Source organism: Sus scrofa, chromosome 10, assembly GCF_000003025.6.
Source record: "Sus scrofa isolate TJ Tabasco breed Duroc chromosome 10, Sscrofa11.1, whole genome shotgun sequence".
NCBI lineage: Eukaryota > Metazoa > Chordata > Mammalia > Artiodactyla > Suidae > Sus > Sus scrofa.
The window spans coordinates 67,022,417-67,036,930 of record NC_010452.4 but is presented as its reverse complement, the minus strand read 5'-3'; the positions used below and the strand labels follow the sequence as shown (position 1 = coordinate 67,036,930).

General features: G+C 55.1%; 1 protein-coding gene across 1 annotated transcript in view; it reads left to right on the top strand.

The window, feature by feature from the left end:
* The window catches only part of PFKP (phosphofructokinase, platelet), a 59,685-nt gene extending 45,406 nt beyond the window's left edge, over nt 1-14,279 (top strand). Inside the window, exons 17-22 of the mRNA XM_021065066.1 lie at nt 2,330-2,494; nt 3,230-3,291; nt 4,071-4,182; nt 5,367-5,466; nt 13,748-13,850; nt 13,927-14,279. Coding sequence (XP_020920725.1) covers nt 2,330-2,494; nt 3,230-3,291; nt 4,071-4,182; nt 5,367-5,466; nt 13,748-13,850; nt 13,927-14,074 — 690 coding nt within the window. The 3' untranslated portion in view covers nt 14,075-14,279. The remainder of the gene's footprint in view (nt 1-2,329; nt 2,495-3,229; nt 3,292-4,070; nt 4,183-5,366; nt 5,467-13,747; nt 13,851-13,926) is intronic.

Genomic DNA, 14,514 nt, shown 5'->3' with positions numbered 1-14,514 from the left:
GGAGACGGGTCAGGTGCCTGGGGCGGGAGGAAACCCTGGCCGCCCCCACGCCCCGGCCCACGGGCGGCTTCCTTCTCGCGCGGCTCTGAGCGCCACCTTTTCACCTTAAAGCCTCTTACTGAGCAGTTCCCGACAGTGAGAAATCCCTGCTCCCGGCGGGTGGGGTTCTCGGAGGATCCCCTGTCCCCCCACGAGAGGGCGCCAGCGTCCGGTGGGAGGGCCGGTCGCAGGGGTGCTGCCGGCGGGGCTGGTCCAGCTGCAGGGGATCAGCCGGCCTGGGTCCCATCCTCTGGCTCCAGAGTCAGAGGACCCCGCCCCATGTGCCGCCCCCTCCCCCCAACCCCAAGCGCCAGCAGCCGGGTCCTGAGGCCTCTTACTTGTCAGCCCGCTGAGTAATTGGATGAGGCCGGGCGGAAGGACCTGCTATTTTTAGAGCAGATGCGTTTGGGCCTCAGACACAAGCTGGTCAGGGAGAGAGCCTTTGGAAAGGGCCTTGACACCCAAGCACCACCCAGGAGCCCTCGCACCCGGGCCGCTTGCCGTCATCCCCGCGGTGGAGCAGGTCTTCCTGCCCGTGGTCTGGGTCCGGGCAGCTCTGGGCCGGTGCCGAGACGCAGGCGCCTGGCCTCACGGGAGCGGCTTTGCTGGCAGGTGATGACAGGCTCATCTCTGCCTTCGTGGCGGTGACTCTCCACCTTGGGTGTCAGGCTGGGTCAGGAGAGGAATGTGTGTGACTGGACTGCTGGGTCAGGAAAGGAAGGAACCTATGTGCCCTGTGACCTGCAGCTGGGGTGGGCTGCACTACCCCCCAGTTCCTCTGGGACAGAGGCCATGTGGGGATGGGGGTTAAGTGTTTGAATGCCGTGTACAGGGCCCTGTGAAGACCCCCAGTTCTGTCCCCTGGCCCTGGGGGTCTCCCCTCTGCACCTGATGCCCCCCGCACTGCTAAGCCCCCTAGGCGTCCAGGACTTCCCAGCCTAAGCCCTAGGAGGATGGCAGGAGTCGCGTTGGCGTGACTTCTTCCTGCCTCCGCTCCCAGGGCTCAGAGCTTCTCGGCAGCTGAATTTTGATTAAGTCGGTCTGATTACTCGGGTGGGGGGTCCGTCAAAGGGAGCGGAGAGTCAGGAGTGGCCAAGCTGAGGCTGAGCCTGTTTGCTCATCAGGATGCTCTTTGGGGGGGAGCGCAGGGCTCTGGGTTAAAGTCCCAGAGTTGGGGTGTCACACGGTCGGCACACGAGCCCACCTTCCCCAGAGACACGAGCCTGGGCCTCGAGCCCACCCCCTCCCCACCCAGGATTCCACACCGGACTCAGAGCTGTGGGCAGCCCCACCACCACCCTCGACGGGCCGACTGTGGGGAAGGGTGACTCCCGCTTTTCTTTCCTTCCTCGTCACCCACTGAGCGCCGCCGCCGCCAGGCGTGGCCCGTAGGAGCCCAGCCCGCAGGTCCCGTCCTCAGGGAACTTTCCATCTAGTGAGAAGCCCCTCCCCCATCACGGTCACTCGGACGGTGGCAGAAACACATGCTGTGGTGATTCCTGTGGAGCGAGGCCGCCGGGTGTCACCAGAGCTCCTGGCGGGGGACTGTGTGGTCCTTGAGACCAGGTGGTTCCCGAGGAAGTGACCCAGACTGGGCTGGCACCACCAGTGACCGCCAACAACACACGTGCCCTCTCGGTTCTGGAGGCCTGAGCCCGAGGCCAGCCTCATGGGGCGAACACGAGGTGCCGACTGGGCCCGGGGGTCCCACTCCCAGCTTCAGCAGCTGCCCGGCCCCCGGCCACATCCTCGTCTGCAGGACCCACAGCACAGCGTCCTGCTCTGGTGTCCCCTGGCCTCCACCCCGCCCCTTTGTACAAGGACACTTGTGATGGCATGTTAGACGGCTGGGTGACCCAGGATAATCCCCCATCTCAGAGTCCTGGATGTCACCCCCCCAAGGGGACAGTCGCAGGCTCCAGGGACGAGGACCTGGGCGTCCTCCATCCAGCCCCAGGAGCGGGCGGGGGAGGGGAGGCTCCTGTGGGCCCAGCACCCGTGGTGGAAGGACCAGGCCTTGCGGGTCCCCAGGGCGGGGACAGCGGCTGCGTGGGTCTGTGTGCCCCTGTGGGCGCTTACTGGGTAAGCGCCCTCCGTGTCTGCAGGATGCCTGGGGCCGTCGGTTGTGGGTACAGTGAGCACGACCAGGCCCAAGCGACCTGGGGCTTTTCCGAAGAAAACCAGGGGCCGTCCCACTGACCGGCTGACGAGCTGGGCAGCGCCCCGCCCGAGGTCAGGGCCGGGCGGCGTGGCCGCGTCCCGCGCCCCCTGACGGCGCCCCTCTGTGCAGACGTGCGACCGCATCAAGCAGTCGGCGAGCGGGACCAAGCGCCGCGTGTTCATCATCGAGACCATGGGCGGCTTCTGCGGCTACCTGGCCAACATGGGGGCGCTGGCGGCCGGCGCCGACGCCGCCTACATCTTCGAGGAGCCCTTCGACATCCGGGACCTGCAGGTGCGCCGCCGACTCCCGGGGGTCCCCAGGCCGCTGCTGTGAGGGGGTGGCGGGGGCACGGGTGACGCGCCAGGACTCGGGCGCCCCCCACCCCGCGTCGTCGAGGCCAGCGACAGGTGTCAGAGCTCTCTCCTCAGTGACGGGGTGACAGCCGGACAGACTCAGTCCAGGGCACCTGCTGCTCCTAAACCCGAGGGTGTAGGCTTTCCGTCGGGGGGGGGGGCAGTCAGCGCCCTCTGCCGAGGCCCTGCACCCCTGGGGACACGGCCAGGTCTCTTCCGGCAGCGTGCTTCCTTAAAAACTATGTGACTCCCTGCCGTTTTGCACACCCCCTCTCTCAAGGCACACGTGTGCCCCGCTTGGGCCTGGGAGTTTCCATGTGCAGTGGTTATCCTCCTCTGAGACGGAACATCCCCCTGGAGACCAGGAGCAGTGGCGGGAGGGATGGGCCTTAGGGACGCGCAGCGCACACACCCCGATGTGCGCAAGGGGAGCCTGCCTCCTGGGCAGCATCCCGGGGACGCTGTGTGTGGCATTGACCCGTGACCAGCCCCCTGCCCCCCGCAACGTGGCCTCCGTGGGCTGCTGGGTTATTTTTCCGTGGCCTCTGCCACGGGCTGATGTGTCCCCTGTCTGCTGTCCCCTCCTCCACCTGGGGAGCTCTGGCCACCACATGCACACCTGGGGTCGGAGGGCACCCAGCGCAGCGGTTCCCTAACGGACACTCTCTCCTAGTCCAACGTGGAGCACCTGACGGAGAAGATGAAAACCACCATCCAGAGGGGGCTCGTGCTCAGGTGAGGGGGGGCTCGTGCTCGGGTGGGGGGCTCGTGCTCGGGTGAGGGGGGGCTCGTGCTCGGGTGAGGGGGGGCTCGTGCTCGGGTGAGGGGGGCTCGTGCTCGGGTGGGGGGGGTCGTGCTCGGGTGAGGGGGGGCTCGTGCTCGGGTGAGGGGGGGCTCGTGCTCGGGTGGGGGGGGCTCGTGCTCGGGTGAGGGGGGGCTCGTGCTCGGGTGGGGGGGCTCGTGCTCGGGTGAGGGGGGGCTCGTGCTCGGGTGGGGGGGCTCGTGCTCGGGTGGGGGGGGGGCTCGTGCTCGGGTGAGGGGGGGCTCGTGCTCGGGGGGGGGGGGGGGGGGGGGGGGGGGGGGGGGGGGGCTCGTGCTCGGGTGAGGGGGGGCTCGTGCTCGGGTGGGGGGGCTCGTGCTCGGGTGAGGGGGGGGCTCGTGCTCGGATGGGGGGGCTCGTGCTCGGGTGAGGGGGGGCTCGTGCTCGGGTGAGGGGGGCTCGTGCTCGGGTGAGGGGGGCTCGTGCTCGGGTGAGGGCAGGGCCTGGCTTCTCGGAAACAGCATCTCCTCAGGCCTCGCGAGCCACACCTCTCGGCACCGCCCCAGCCCCCGACGCCAGGGAGCAGGCTCTGTGCCTCGTGTTCAGACTCGCAGGCGTTGAAGTAATTCCGGGAGAGTTTTATAAATTCGCCTTTGCTTCGTAGTCGGTTGTCTTGAAGGCGCTGCGGGTGGTTCTTTAAGGAGGGCCGCGGGCAGGGCCGAGCCGACGGGCGCGTGCGCTCCGTGTGTTTCAGGAACGAGAGCTGCAGCGAGAACTACACCACCGACTTCATCTACCAGCTCTACTCGGAGGAGGGCAGGGGGGTGTTCGACTGCAGGAAGAACGTGCTGGGCCACATGCAGCAGGTGGGCGCGGAGCGCGGGCAGCCGGGCCGCGGAGCTGTTCAGCGGCGGGTCTTGTTTTAGCCACTTTGGAAGAAAGGGTGCTCGAGAGTGAGCGCCAGGATGACTGAAATCAACATCTGAACTGTGTCTCGGTTACACCAGCATCACCCGCTGCGGGGATTCTTTCCATTGTTGACGGTGTTTGGGCAAAGGCTTTTCAAGGAAAATCGTCAACTTTCACGTAAATAGTGACGCGGTTAAGTGGACCCTGGCCCGGGATCTTCTGAATGTGGTGGGTGACGGGGGCGGGGGGCGGATATCAGACAAATGATACGTATTTGAGAGGTGCACAAAATCAGGGTGACTTGAAGGGTAGGATGTGAGCAGGCCACGTGCGTGGAGTCAGGGACAGTCTCCTTCCCGCAGGCCTGGCCTCAGCCCATCACCTCCTCTCAGTCCCGGGGTCTCAGGAATGTGTGGCCGGGGCCCATCGATTCACTCAGTCTCCTGAAATCACACGTGTACATTTTTGTGAAGCCCACAGAGTTGATCATTTGCTTTTTTTTTTTTTTTTGTCCTTGTCTTTTTAGGGCCACACCCACAGCACATGGAAGTTCCCAGGCCAGGGGTCCAGTTGGAGCTGTAGCTGCCAACCTACACCAGAGCCACAGCAACGCCAGATCCGAGCTGTGGCTGCGAGCTACACCACAGCTCAGGGCAACGCCGGATCTTTAACCCACTGAGCGAGGCCAGGAATTGAACCTGCGTCCTTGCAGATGCTAATCAGATTCGTTTCCTTGATCAGATTCTTAAAGGAGCTGTGACACTCCCCTCCCACCTCCCCCGAAACAAGGTTAAGGAATCCTGATGAAGATTCTGAAATAACAAAGATGCTACTTGAGCAGCCGCTTGATTAAAAGCCTCATCTGGGGGCGGGGAGCACTGCTGTGTCTGACGGGCGGAGCTTCGGCCGCAGGCGTTACAGGCTGTGCTTTGGTTTGCCTGGGCCCAACTGTACACAGGGAGACAGAAACAGGCAAAACCAAAACCAAACAAAACCGAAAGCCATCCTTACGCACTGGAGTCTCTCAGAAATACCGTGTAACTTTTGTTCAATAGTGACTTTAATTTCTATTCCATTTTAAAAGCTAGAGCCAGGAAGGTTCTGCAGGTAATAACAGTCATGTCACTCTCGCCACCAACAGGGTGGGGCGCCTTCTCCGTTTGATAGAAACTTCGGAACCAAAATTTCGGCCAGAGCCATGCAGTGGATCAGCTCGAAGCTGAAGGAGTCTCTGGGGAAAGGTACGGAGCGGGGGTGGGCGGCCTCGCGCCGGGAGAGCCTGTGCTGGGGTGGGCGGGGCTGCCGACCCCTCCTAGATGCTGCTCGGGTTGGAAGCAGGAACAAACGCCACTCCTTCCTTTAAGGGAAGCGCCCGCGTGGGAGGCTCCATTAGCACGACCCCGGCGCGCTCTTCCCTTGGTTAATGCTTTGCTTCAAGGATGCTCTGAACTGGCTCACAACACTTGGCGTCTCCACGGATCCCCTCGCGACCTGTCTGTGGAGAAAATGACAAGGGGGGTGGCGCCGAGACCATCTCCCCCGGGCCTCGCTGCCCCACAGCCACACGGGTTTGGTGACGTCACAGCCTAGCTTTGCTTTAGGGTTTTGCTCTGTAGGGTTAAACCTTCCAAAGCTTGGGAGTTCCCGTCGTGGCTCAGCAGCTTAAGAACCCGACTAGAATCCAGGAGGATGCAGGTTTGATCCCCAGCCTCACTCAGAAGGTTAAGGATCCCGCGTTGCGTGGCTGTGGCGTAGACCGGCAGCTGCAGCTCCGATTAGATCCCTAACCCGGGAACCTTCATATGCCGCAGGTGCGGCCCTAAAGAGACCTAGAAATCGGAAAACCTTCCAACCTTCCTGCATTTTGGTTCCTGTGAATGGAGGCGCGGTGCGCGTTTCCCCAGGACCTGCTTGGGGTTCAGCCTCGGCGCAGGTTTCTGGGAGGCGCGTCGCCGGGACCCCCCCCAACCCTCGGCCTGCCCGGCTCCCACTCTCAGGCGCACGCCGTCGGGGGGAGTCCAGGCTGATGCACAGGCCCAGTGGGGCCGGTTCTCCAATCCAGTCTCCAGCCCACGCTCCCCCGTGGGCCCCAAGATCTCCCACCCTGGGCACCACCCGGCCCGTGCCCTTTGACCTCTGCTGTGATGGGCCATGAGCCAGGCCGGCTGTGGCTTTAAGAGCTTTAGGCTCTAAGTGAAGAAGGAAATGCAGGGCCCTTGGTGCATATGGAATATTCCTGTTTCTTCTGCCACCTCTTCCGGTTTATTTTATGATTTTTTGTTTATATCATTTCTTAGGTTTAAAAATGTTTTGGTTATAAGATTTTAAAATTTATTTATTTAGTTTGTCCTTTGGTCTTTTTAGGGCCGCACCCGCGGCATGTGGAGGTTCCCAGGCTAGGGGTCAAGTCAGAGCTGGATCCGTCAGCCTACACCACAGCCACAGCAACGCGGGATCCGAGCCGCATCTTTGACCTACACCACAGCTCACAGCAATGCAGGATCCTTAACCCACTGAGCGAGGTCAGGGATCAAACCCACATCCTCAAGGATGCTAGTCGGGTTCATTAACTGCTGAGCCACGATGGGAACTCCAGGATTTTTAAATTAAAAAAAAAAAAAACACTTTTTTTTTCTGATGGTCACACCCACGGCAGAGGGAAGTTCCCAGGCCACGGACTGAATCTGCGCCACAGCTGAAACCTAGGCTTTGGAAATACTGGATCCTTTAACCCACTGCCCCGGGCCGGGGATTGAATCCTCAGGTCTGCAGCAAGCTGAGCTGCTGCAGTCAGGTTCTTAACCCACTGTACCACAGTGGGAACTCCAATACTTTATGTTCTAGGAAATTTATTTTATATCGTCAGTCACGTGACACAGACATCTCACACTTGGGACAAAGCTTGTCATTTTCTGCAAGGAGTCTTTCAACCTGGAACTCTTAACTGTACTAGCAGACTCACGACCTTGTCCTTGAGTTTGCGCTTTTGCCTTACTCAGATAGTTGCCTTTTAGCTTTAGTTCTTTAATCCACTTGAAGTCATGAGAAGTTCAAGGTCTAACTTTCTTCCATGCGGATAACTATTTGGGTGCCATTCGTGGAAAAACCCCTTTTTTCCTACTCTGCAGTATAATCTCCCTCGTGGATCAGTGTCCCAACCTAGGGACTATTTCTGGATTGTTGGTTCATTTCTTGGCGTTCAGTTATGGATGCTTGCCAATATTCCGGTTCTGTGAACAGTTACTGGTAGGCATGTCCCTCCTGGGCCTCTTCCAGGTCTGGCTTTTCTTGGCCCTTCGTGTCAAGATCCATCAGCTATGCTGTTTAATTGGGCTGGAGGGAAAGGAAGATGACACTTAGCAAATCATTCGGAGGAAGAACTGGCCACTAAACAACACTGCGTTTCAACTCATGAACATTTTCTCCTTCCACATAGTCAGACCTTTTTATCTTATTAAAATATTATTTTACATAGTCTTTTCATAAGTTTATTTCTGACAGTGATCTTAAAATATATTATTGTAAATGGTATTAAAATTTTTCACTTTTTTTTTTGGCGGCTTAGTTGATTTACAGTATTCTGTCAATTTCGACTGTACAGGAGAGCGACCCAGTCATACATACACGTACATTCTTTGTCTTATATCATCTTCCATCATGTTGTATCTTAGCTGACTGGACATAGTTCCACGTGCTGTACGGCAGGCAGGGCCTCGTTGCCTACCCATTCTCAATGGAATTGTTTGCACCTCCACCCCAAACTCCCCGTCCATCCCACCCCCTCCCTCGCCCTCTCCCTTGGCAACTGCAAGTCCGTTGTCCTCATCTGTGAGTCTGTCTGTGCTGTAGATGGGTTCATCTGTGCCATTGTTTTACAAAGTGATGTATGGTATTTGTCTTTCTCTTTCTGGCTTCACTTAGTATGAGAATCTCTAGTTCCATCCATGTTGATGCAAATGGCATTATTTTGTTCTTTTTATGGCTGAGTAGTATTCCATTGTGTATCTGTACCACATCTTCCTAATCCATTCATCTGTCAATGGACACTTGCCTGTGAAGCCATCTGGTTCTGGCCTTTTGTTGGTAGGGAGTGTTTGGGGGGTTTTGTTTGGTTGGTATTTTTAGGACTGCGCCTGTGACATACGGAGGTTCCCAGCTGCCAGCCTACACCACAGCCCCAGCAACGCAGGGTTTGAGCCATGTCTGTGACCACAGCTCATGGCAGTGCCGCATCCTTAACCTACTGAGCAAGGCCAGGGATCGAACCCTCATCCTTACGGATACTAGATGGGTTCGTTACCACTGAGCCAGTACAGGAACTCCTGTAGGGAGTGTTTTGGTTTTTTTTTTTTTAATTTTTAAAATATAAGTGATTTACATTGTTCTGTCAATTTCTGCTCTGCAGGGAATGTTTTTATTACATATTCAATTTCATTTCTAGTGCTTGGTCTGTTCAAATTCTTTCTTTTTCATTCCATTTTGGTGGGCTGTGTGTCTCTAGAAAGTTGTCCATTTCTTCTACATTGTCAGGGCTTTAGGCATGTAATTTTGCATAGAATTCTCTTGTGTGTGTGTGTGTATTTCTGCAGTGTCCACTGCTTCCTCCTTGTTAATTTATTTTGTTTCTTCGGGTTCTCTCTCCTTGGTGTGACCAGAGGCTGGTCAGTTTCGTTTACCCTTTCAACGAACCAGCTCTTGGTTTTATTGATTTGTTTACCCTTTCAACGAACCAGCTCTTGGTTTTATTGATTTTTTCCTATTGATCTTTTAATTTCCGTTTTATTGATTTCCTCTCAGATCTGTTTCCTTCCGTCTGCTGACTTTAGGTTTTGTTTGTTCTTTTTCTACTTCTTTTAGGCAGCAGGTTAGGTTACTGATTTGAGATTTTTCTTTTATAAGGAGGGTCTGTATCACTGTGAACTCCCTGTGAAGAGCCGCTTTCGCAGCTCCCTATCGATGTTGAATGTCGTGTTTTCATTGCCGTCTGTCTCAAGGTGTTTTTTAATTTCCTTTTTGAGTTCCTTACTGACCTGTTTTTTGTTTTGTTTTGTTTTTTAGTAGCATGTTGTTTCATCTCCATGTGGTCAGTTTTTCACATTTTTCCTGTGGTTGATTTCTAGTTTCATGCCATTTTGATCAGAGAAAATGCTTGAAATAATTTCTACACCCTTAAATTGGTTGAGGCTGTTCCACGCCCCGGTATGTGGTCCGTCCTAGAGAACGTTCGTGTGAACTTGAAGAGAATACATAGTCTGGGGGTTTTTGGATGTCATGCCCTGAAAAATCAATGAACTCTAACTGCTCTATTGGCATAATTTAGGATCTTGTGTTGCCGTACGGACTTTCTGTCCAGAGGCTCTGTCCATCGATGTGAGAGGGGTGTTGGTTTGTCTCCTGCTATGATCGTATTCCCGCCAATTTCTCCTGTTCTGTCTGTTAGTATTTGTTGTGTGTATTTGGGAGCTGCTGTATTAGGGGCATATGTATTGACGAATATAACGTCCTCTTCTGGATTGATCCTTTCATCATTAAAGAGGGTCCTTCTTTGTCATTCTTTATGGGCTGTGTTTTACAGTCTATTTTGGCTGATGTGAGTATTGCAGCTGCTGCTTTCCTGCCATTTCCATTCGCATGAAATAGCGTTTCCATTCCCCCTTCTATTTTTATGTGTCCTAAGGTGTGTTCTAAGGTGAGTCTCCTGCAGACAGCAGATGGCAGGCTCTTGTTTTTTCGTCCAGTCTTCCATTCCATGTCTTTTGATTGGAGCCTTCCGTTCACTGACATTTAAGGTGGTTCGTGATAAATATTAATTGCCCTTTTAAACGGTATTTTCCAGTTGATTCTGTTTCTTCTTTGTTCCTTTCTTTTGTTGGTTGGATGATTTTCTCACGCCTGTGTCCCCTTCTTTTTTCGTTTTGGTGAATGTATTGTTTGGTTTGGGTTTGTCGTTGCCCTGTTTTCTCAAGTGTTTTAACCCCTTCCTTTATCTGCTTGCTTAGCCCGATGGTCACACAGGCTCAAACATACTCTTAGAAAGTGTCCATGTTCTCACTCTCCCTGCCCACGTTTTATGGTTTGATGGCCTTTGGTGCCTCTTCGCCTTCATCTTCTTGCTGTTCCTTATGTTTATTCTTGCTTTTACATGCAGGGTTTTGTTTTCCTTCCTTTCAGTTCTGTGTACCGGCTTATGTAAGTGATTGCTTTCCAGCTGTGATTTCCTCCATCCTCTGTCTTCTTACTTCTTTCCTGTTGAGAGGAGACCTTTCAGTATTTCTTTTAGAATGGGTTCAGTATTTTAGTTTTTGATTATTGGAGAAATAAAGACTTTCTGTTTTAAATGATACTCTTGCTGGGTAGAGTATTCTAAGGTGCGATTTTTCCCTTTCAGAACTTGTCACTCTCTTCTGGCCTGTAGTGTTTCTGTAGTGAAATCAGCCGATAGCCTTATGGGGGTTCCCGTATAATTAAATCTTTGTTTTCCTATTGCTGCCTTTAGAATCCTCTCTTTAGCTTTAACTTTTTCTGTCTTTATTACAATATGTTTTTGTGTGGGTATGTTTGGGTTCCACTTGTTTGTGCTTCCTGTATCTTGGTATCTGCTTCCTTTAGATTTTGGAAAGTTTTCAGCCACAATTTCTTCAAATATATTTTCTTTTCTTTCTCCTTTTTTTGCTTTTTAGGGCCACATGTGCGGCATATGGAAATTACGAGTCTGGGGTTCAAATCAGAGCTGCAGCTACTGGCCTACGCCACAGGAACGTGGGACCCAAGTCACAGCTGTGAACTACACCTCAGCGTATGACACCACCTGGCCTAAGCCACTGAGCAAGGCCAGGGAGCAAACCTGCATCCTCATGGATATGTCAGGTTCACTTCCACCGAGGCACAATGGGAACTCCTTTCCAAATGCATTTTCAATACCCTTTTCCTTGTCCTTCTGGAATCCCTGTTATGCATGGATTGGCCCACTTTATATTATCCCATCGATCTCTTATATTGCTTTCCTGTTTTCTCTTTTGGTTTTCGACCTGCCGCCCTGACTGGGCGATTTCCATTATTCTATCTTCCAAGTCATTTATTCGTTCCTCTGCATTATTCATTCTGCTCTTTAGTGCCTTTAACTCAGCTCGAGTCTCTGCAAATGAATTTTCTAATTTCTCTTGGCTCGTCCCTGCAGTTTCCAGTTCTTTCTAAAGGAATCTGCATTACTGCTCACATCTGCTCTTAACTCCTTCAGGGTTTTCACTGTCTCGTTTTTGAACTTGGGGTCTGTTAGACCGCAGAGGTCTGATTCATTGTTTGCTCCTTGAGGGGAATTCTCCTGGTCTTTTAACCAGGAATGGTTCCTAAGCATCTTCATTTTGCTTACACTGTTCTTCTGTGAGTTTAGGGAAAAAGTTATGGACTGCGGTTTGGGAGGGCTGTTTATATGGAGGGGCGCCCCAGGTGGCTTGTGAAGGCTGACTGGTTTTTTGATGTGGGGGCTGCTTTTGGTTTGACGTGTGCCATCTCTCCTCAGCGGATGCAGGCTCTTGGCCCTCGATGGGGTCCAGTGTACAGCCTACTGCCAGGAAGACGGGGGCACTGGGCAGGGCCTGGAGCTGGTGCCTGGTTGCTGGGCCCTTGACACGGTGTTGGCAAGGACCCTTGGGGAGGTGGAGGCAGTGCCCAGAGCCTTTGGCAGTGGCAACAGCAGGACGTGTGTGTCTCCCAGGGACTGAGGGCAACGGGTGGCCTTCGGTTGCCGTGACCTCCTGGCGACGACCCCCGAGGTGGCTGGGGCTGCAGGTAATGTCTGTTCAGGCGACATTGAGTGGTGGTGGGGGGCACGGCCACCCCAGGAGTCCAAGATGGCTGTGGTGGCTTGCACCCACCCCCTCAGCCCTGTGAGAGGCACCCTGCCACCCTGGGAGCTGGCGCGTGCAGAGAAGGCCATTCCTGTGTGGTCCAGCTGCCTCCTCAGCTGCTCTGCTCCCCAGCGCCCCCGGGCTGTCTCCACACAGCCCACCCTGGAAACGAGCTCTGAAGCCTGAATCTCAGCACCCAGCCCCCACACGAGGGTCTCAGGCTGTGGTGTCCGGGGTGGTGGCAGCAACGGTCGGGGGGGCTCTGAGGTTCCCCTTCCATCCCGGCTGCTCTCCTATCAGTTACGTGGCCTCCCAGGCCGTGGGCTCCTTCCCTCTTTCACGGCTCCCGCTCGGACTGCCCATCCCGTCCGATTCCTTTATTTTCCTTTTTTCCACCGCATCATATGGAGTGTCGCTTGGCCGTTGGAGGTCTGAGGTCTTCTGTGCGCGTTAAGTAGACGTTTGTGTCAACTGTCGTACACGTGGGGGGGTTTTACGTGTTTGTGGTGGAAGCTGAGTGCCCTGTCCTGCTCCTCCTCCGTCCGGACCCTGGTTGCAGCGTTAACAGTTCTGGCTGCTGATGGACGGATACACCTCACTCGTGCTCGCTGACTTCGCCGTCGGTGACGCTACACGCTGCTTGTAGATCCGGTTTTGCTTCCACTCGTGAAGCGTGTCTGCAGCCTTTGGTCTTTTCCTTGATACTTTTGGGCAGGTGTCTGTGTTCAGTCCAGGGGGGTCCGACAGACGCGGGGACAGAAGTCCTGTCTGGTCCCCACCTTGGTGGGAATGTGTCACCTTCAGTGCTTCGTGACTGGGAATTCTTACTGATATGCGACTGAAGTCGGTCTGCCATTTACTGTTTGCCGCTGGTCTCTGAGAGACCCTGGATACTGAGATGTTCGCGAGCTATTTTTTCCGTCGTCAGGTTTTACACACTTCAGCATCGAATGAGACGGTCCCGCCCTAGTGCTGAGCCCACCTTGCCTTCCTGGCGTGCACTTGCCATGAGCATGCCAGCTCTGTGACTTGCCCACCCGTCCTCACGTGGGGGCAGGTGTGTTCGAGCTTTCTAAGAGGTCTGGGGGTTCCCTGGGGCGGCGGGGTCATTCCTAAGATGGGATCTTGTTTAAGGATGTTGGATAAACTTCCCTATGACACCTCATCAGAGCTCTGCTTTCTCTGCAGGGAGAGCTGCTGAATTTCTGAACTTCTGTTTTTAGACCTGCTTGTGGGTTTTTATTTTGTTTTTTAGGGCCACACTGGCAGCATATTAAAGTTCCCAGGCTAGGGGTCGAATCGGAGCTACAGCTGCCAGACACAGCCGCAGCAATGTGAGACCCAAGCCACATCTGGGACCTACACCACAGCCACAGCAACGCTGGATCCTTAACCCCTGAGCGAGGCCAGGAATCGAACCCACATCCTCATGGATACTAGTCAAGGTCATGTCTGCTGAGCCACGACGGGAACGCCCTTTTTCTTCAATCTTTCTCACTGTAATTTCTAGACATTTTCCTATTCCTCTAAATTTTCAGAAAATTCGGAAAATGGAAATACCCTCTTTTCAACACCGGCAGCACGTCTCACCCTCTTCACCCCGGACCTTGGCTACTTGTGCCCCTATCCTATTTCACCCCTTCATTTCCTCACCTGGAGCTTCCGTCTTTTTCAGGAAAAAGATTCGTGAGCGATGATTCCATCTGCGTGCTGGGAATCAGCAAACGAAACCTTGTCTTCCAACCTGTGGCGGAGCTGAAGAAGGAGACGGACTTCGAGTGAGTACAGGGGGCCCGGCTGCCTTGGGGGGGCGGGGGGCCCCTGCCCCTGGCTGACCCACGCCCTTCTCTGCAGGCACAGGATCCCCAAGGAGCAGTGGTGGCTCAAGCTGCGGCCCCTCATGAAGATCCTGGCCAAGTACAAGGCCAGCTTCGAGGTGTCGGAGGCCGGCCAGCTGGAGCCCGTGCAGCACCGCGGCCCCGAGGAGCCCGCCGCCATCTAGCCGCCCGCCTCCCGTTTTGTAAGGTTTAAGTTATTTATCAGCACTTGGTGCCAGTACTGTTGACGCTAATCCGTAACCCCAGGGCTCGGCCTGTGTCCTTCCCCGTCCGCCAGGTCTCAGCCCCCGCACGGGGCATTTGCTGCGTCTCGCTCTGTGTTGCCTGCTTCAGAAGCCACGCAGAATTAAACACTTGCTGAAACTCCAACCACAGTGCACAGTTTACTTTTAAGTGGGAGTTGAACATCTCGGGGGCTGGAGTTCCCGTTGTGACTCAGCAGGTCAAGGACCAGACGTTGTCTCTGTGAGGACGCGGGTTCAGTCCCTGGCCTGGGTCGTTGGGTTGAGGGTCCAGGGTTGCCGTGGCCATGGTGTAGGTCCAGATGCAGCCCAGGAACTTGCCTGAGCTGCTGGCCTCACAGAAACCAGAAGATGAGAGCAAA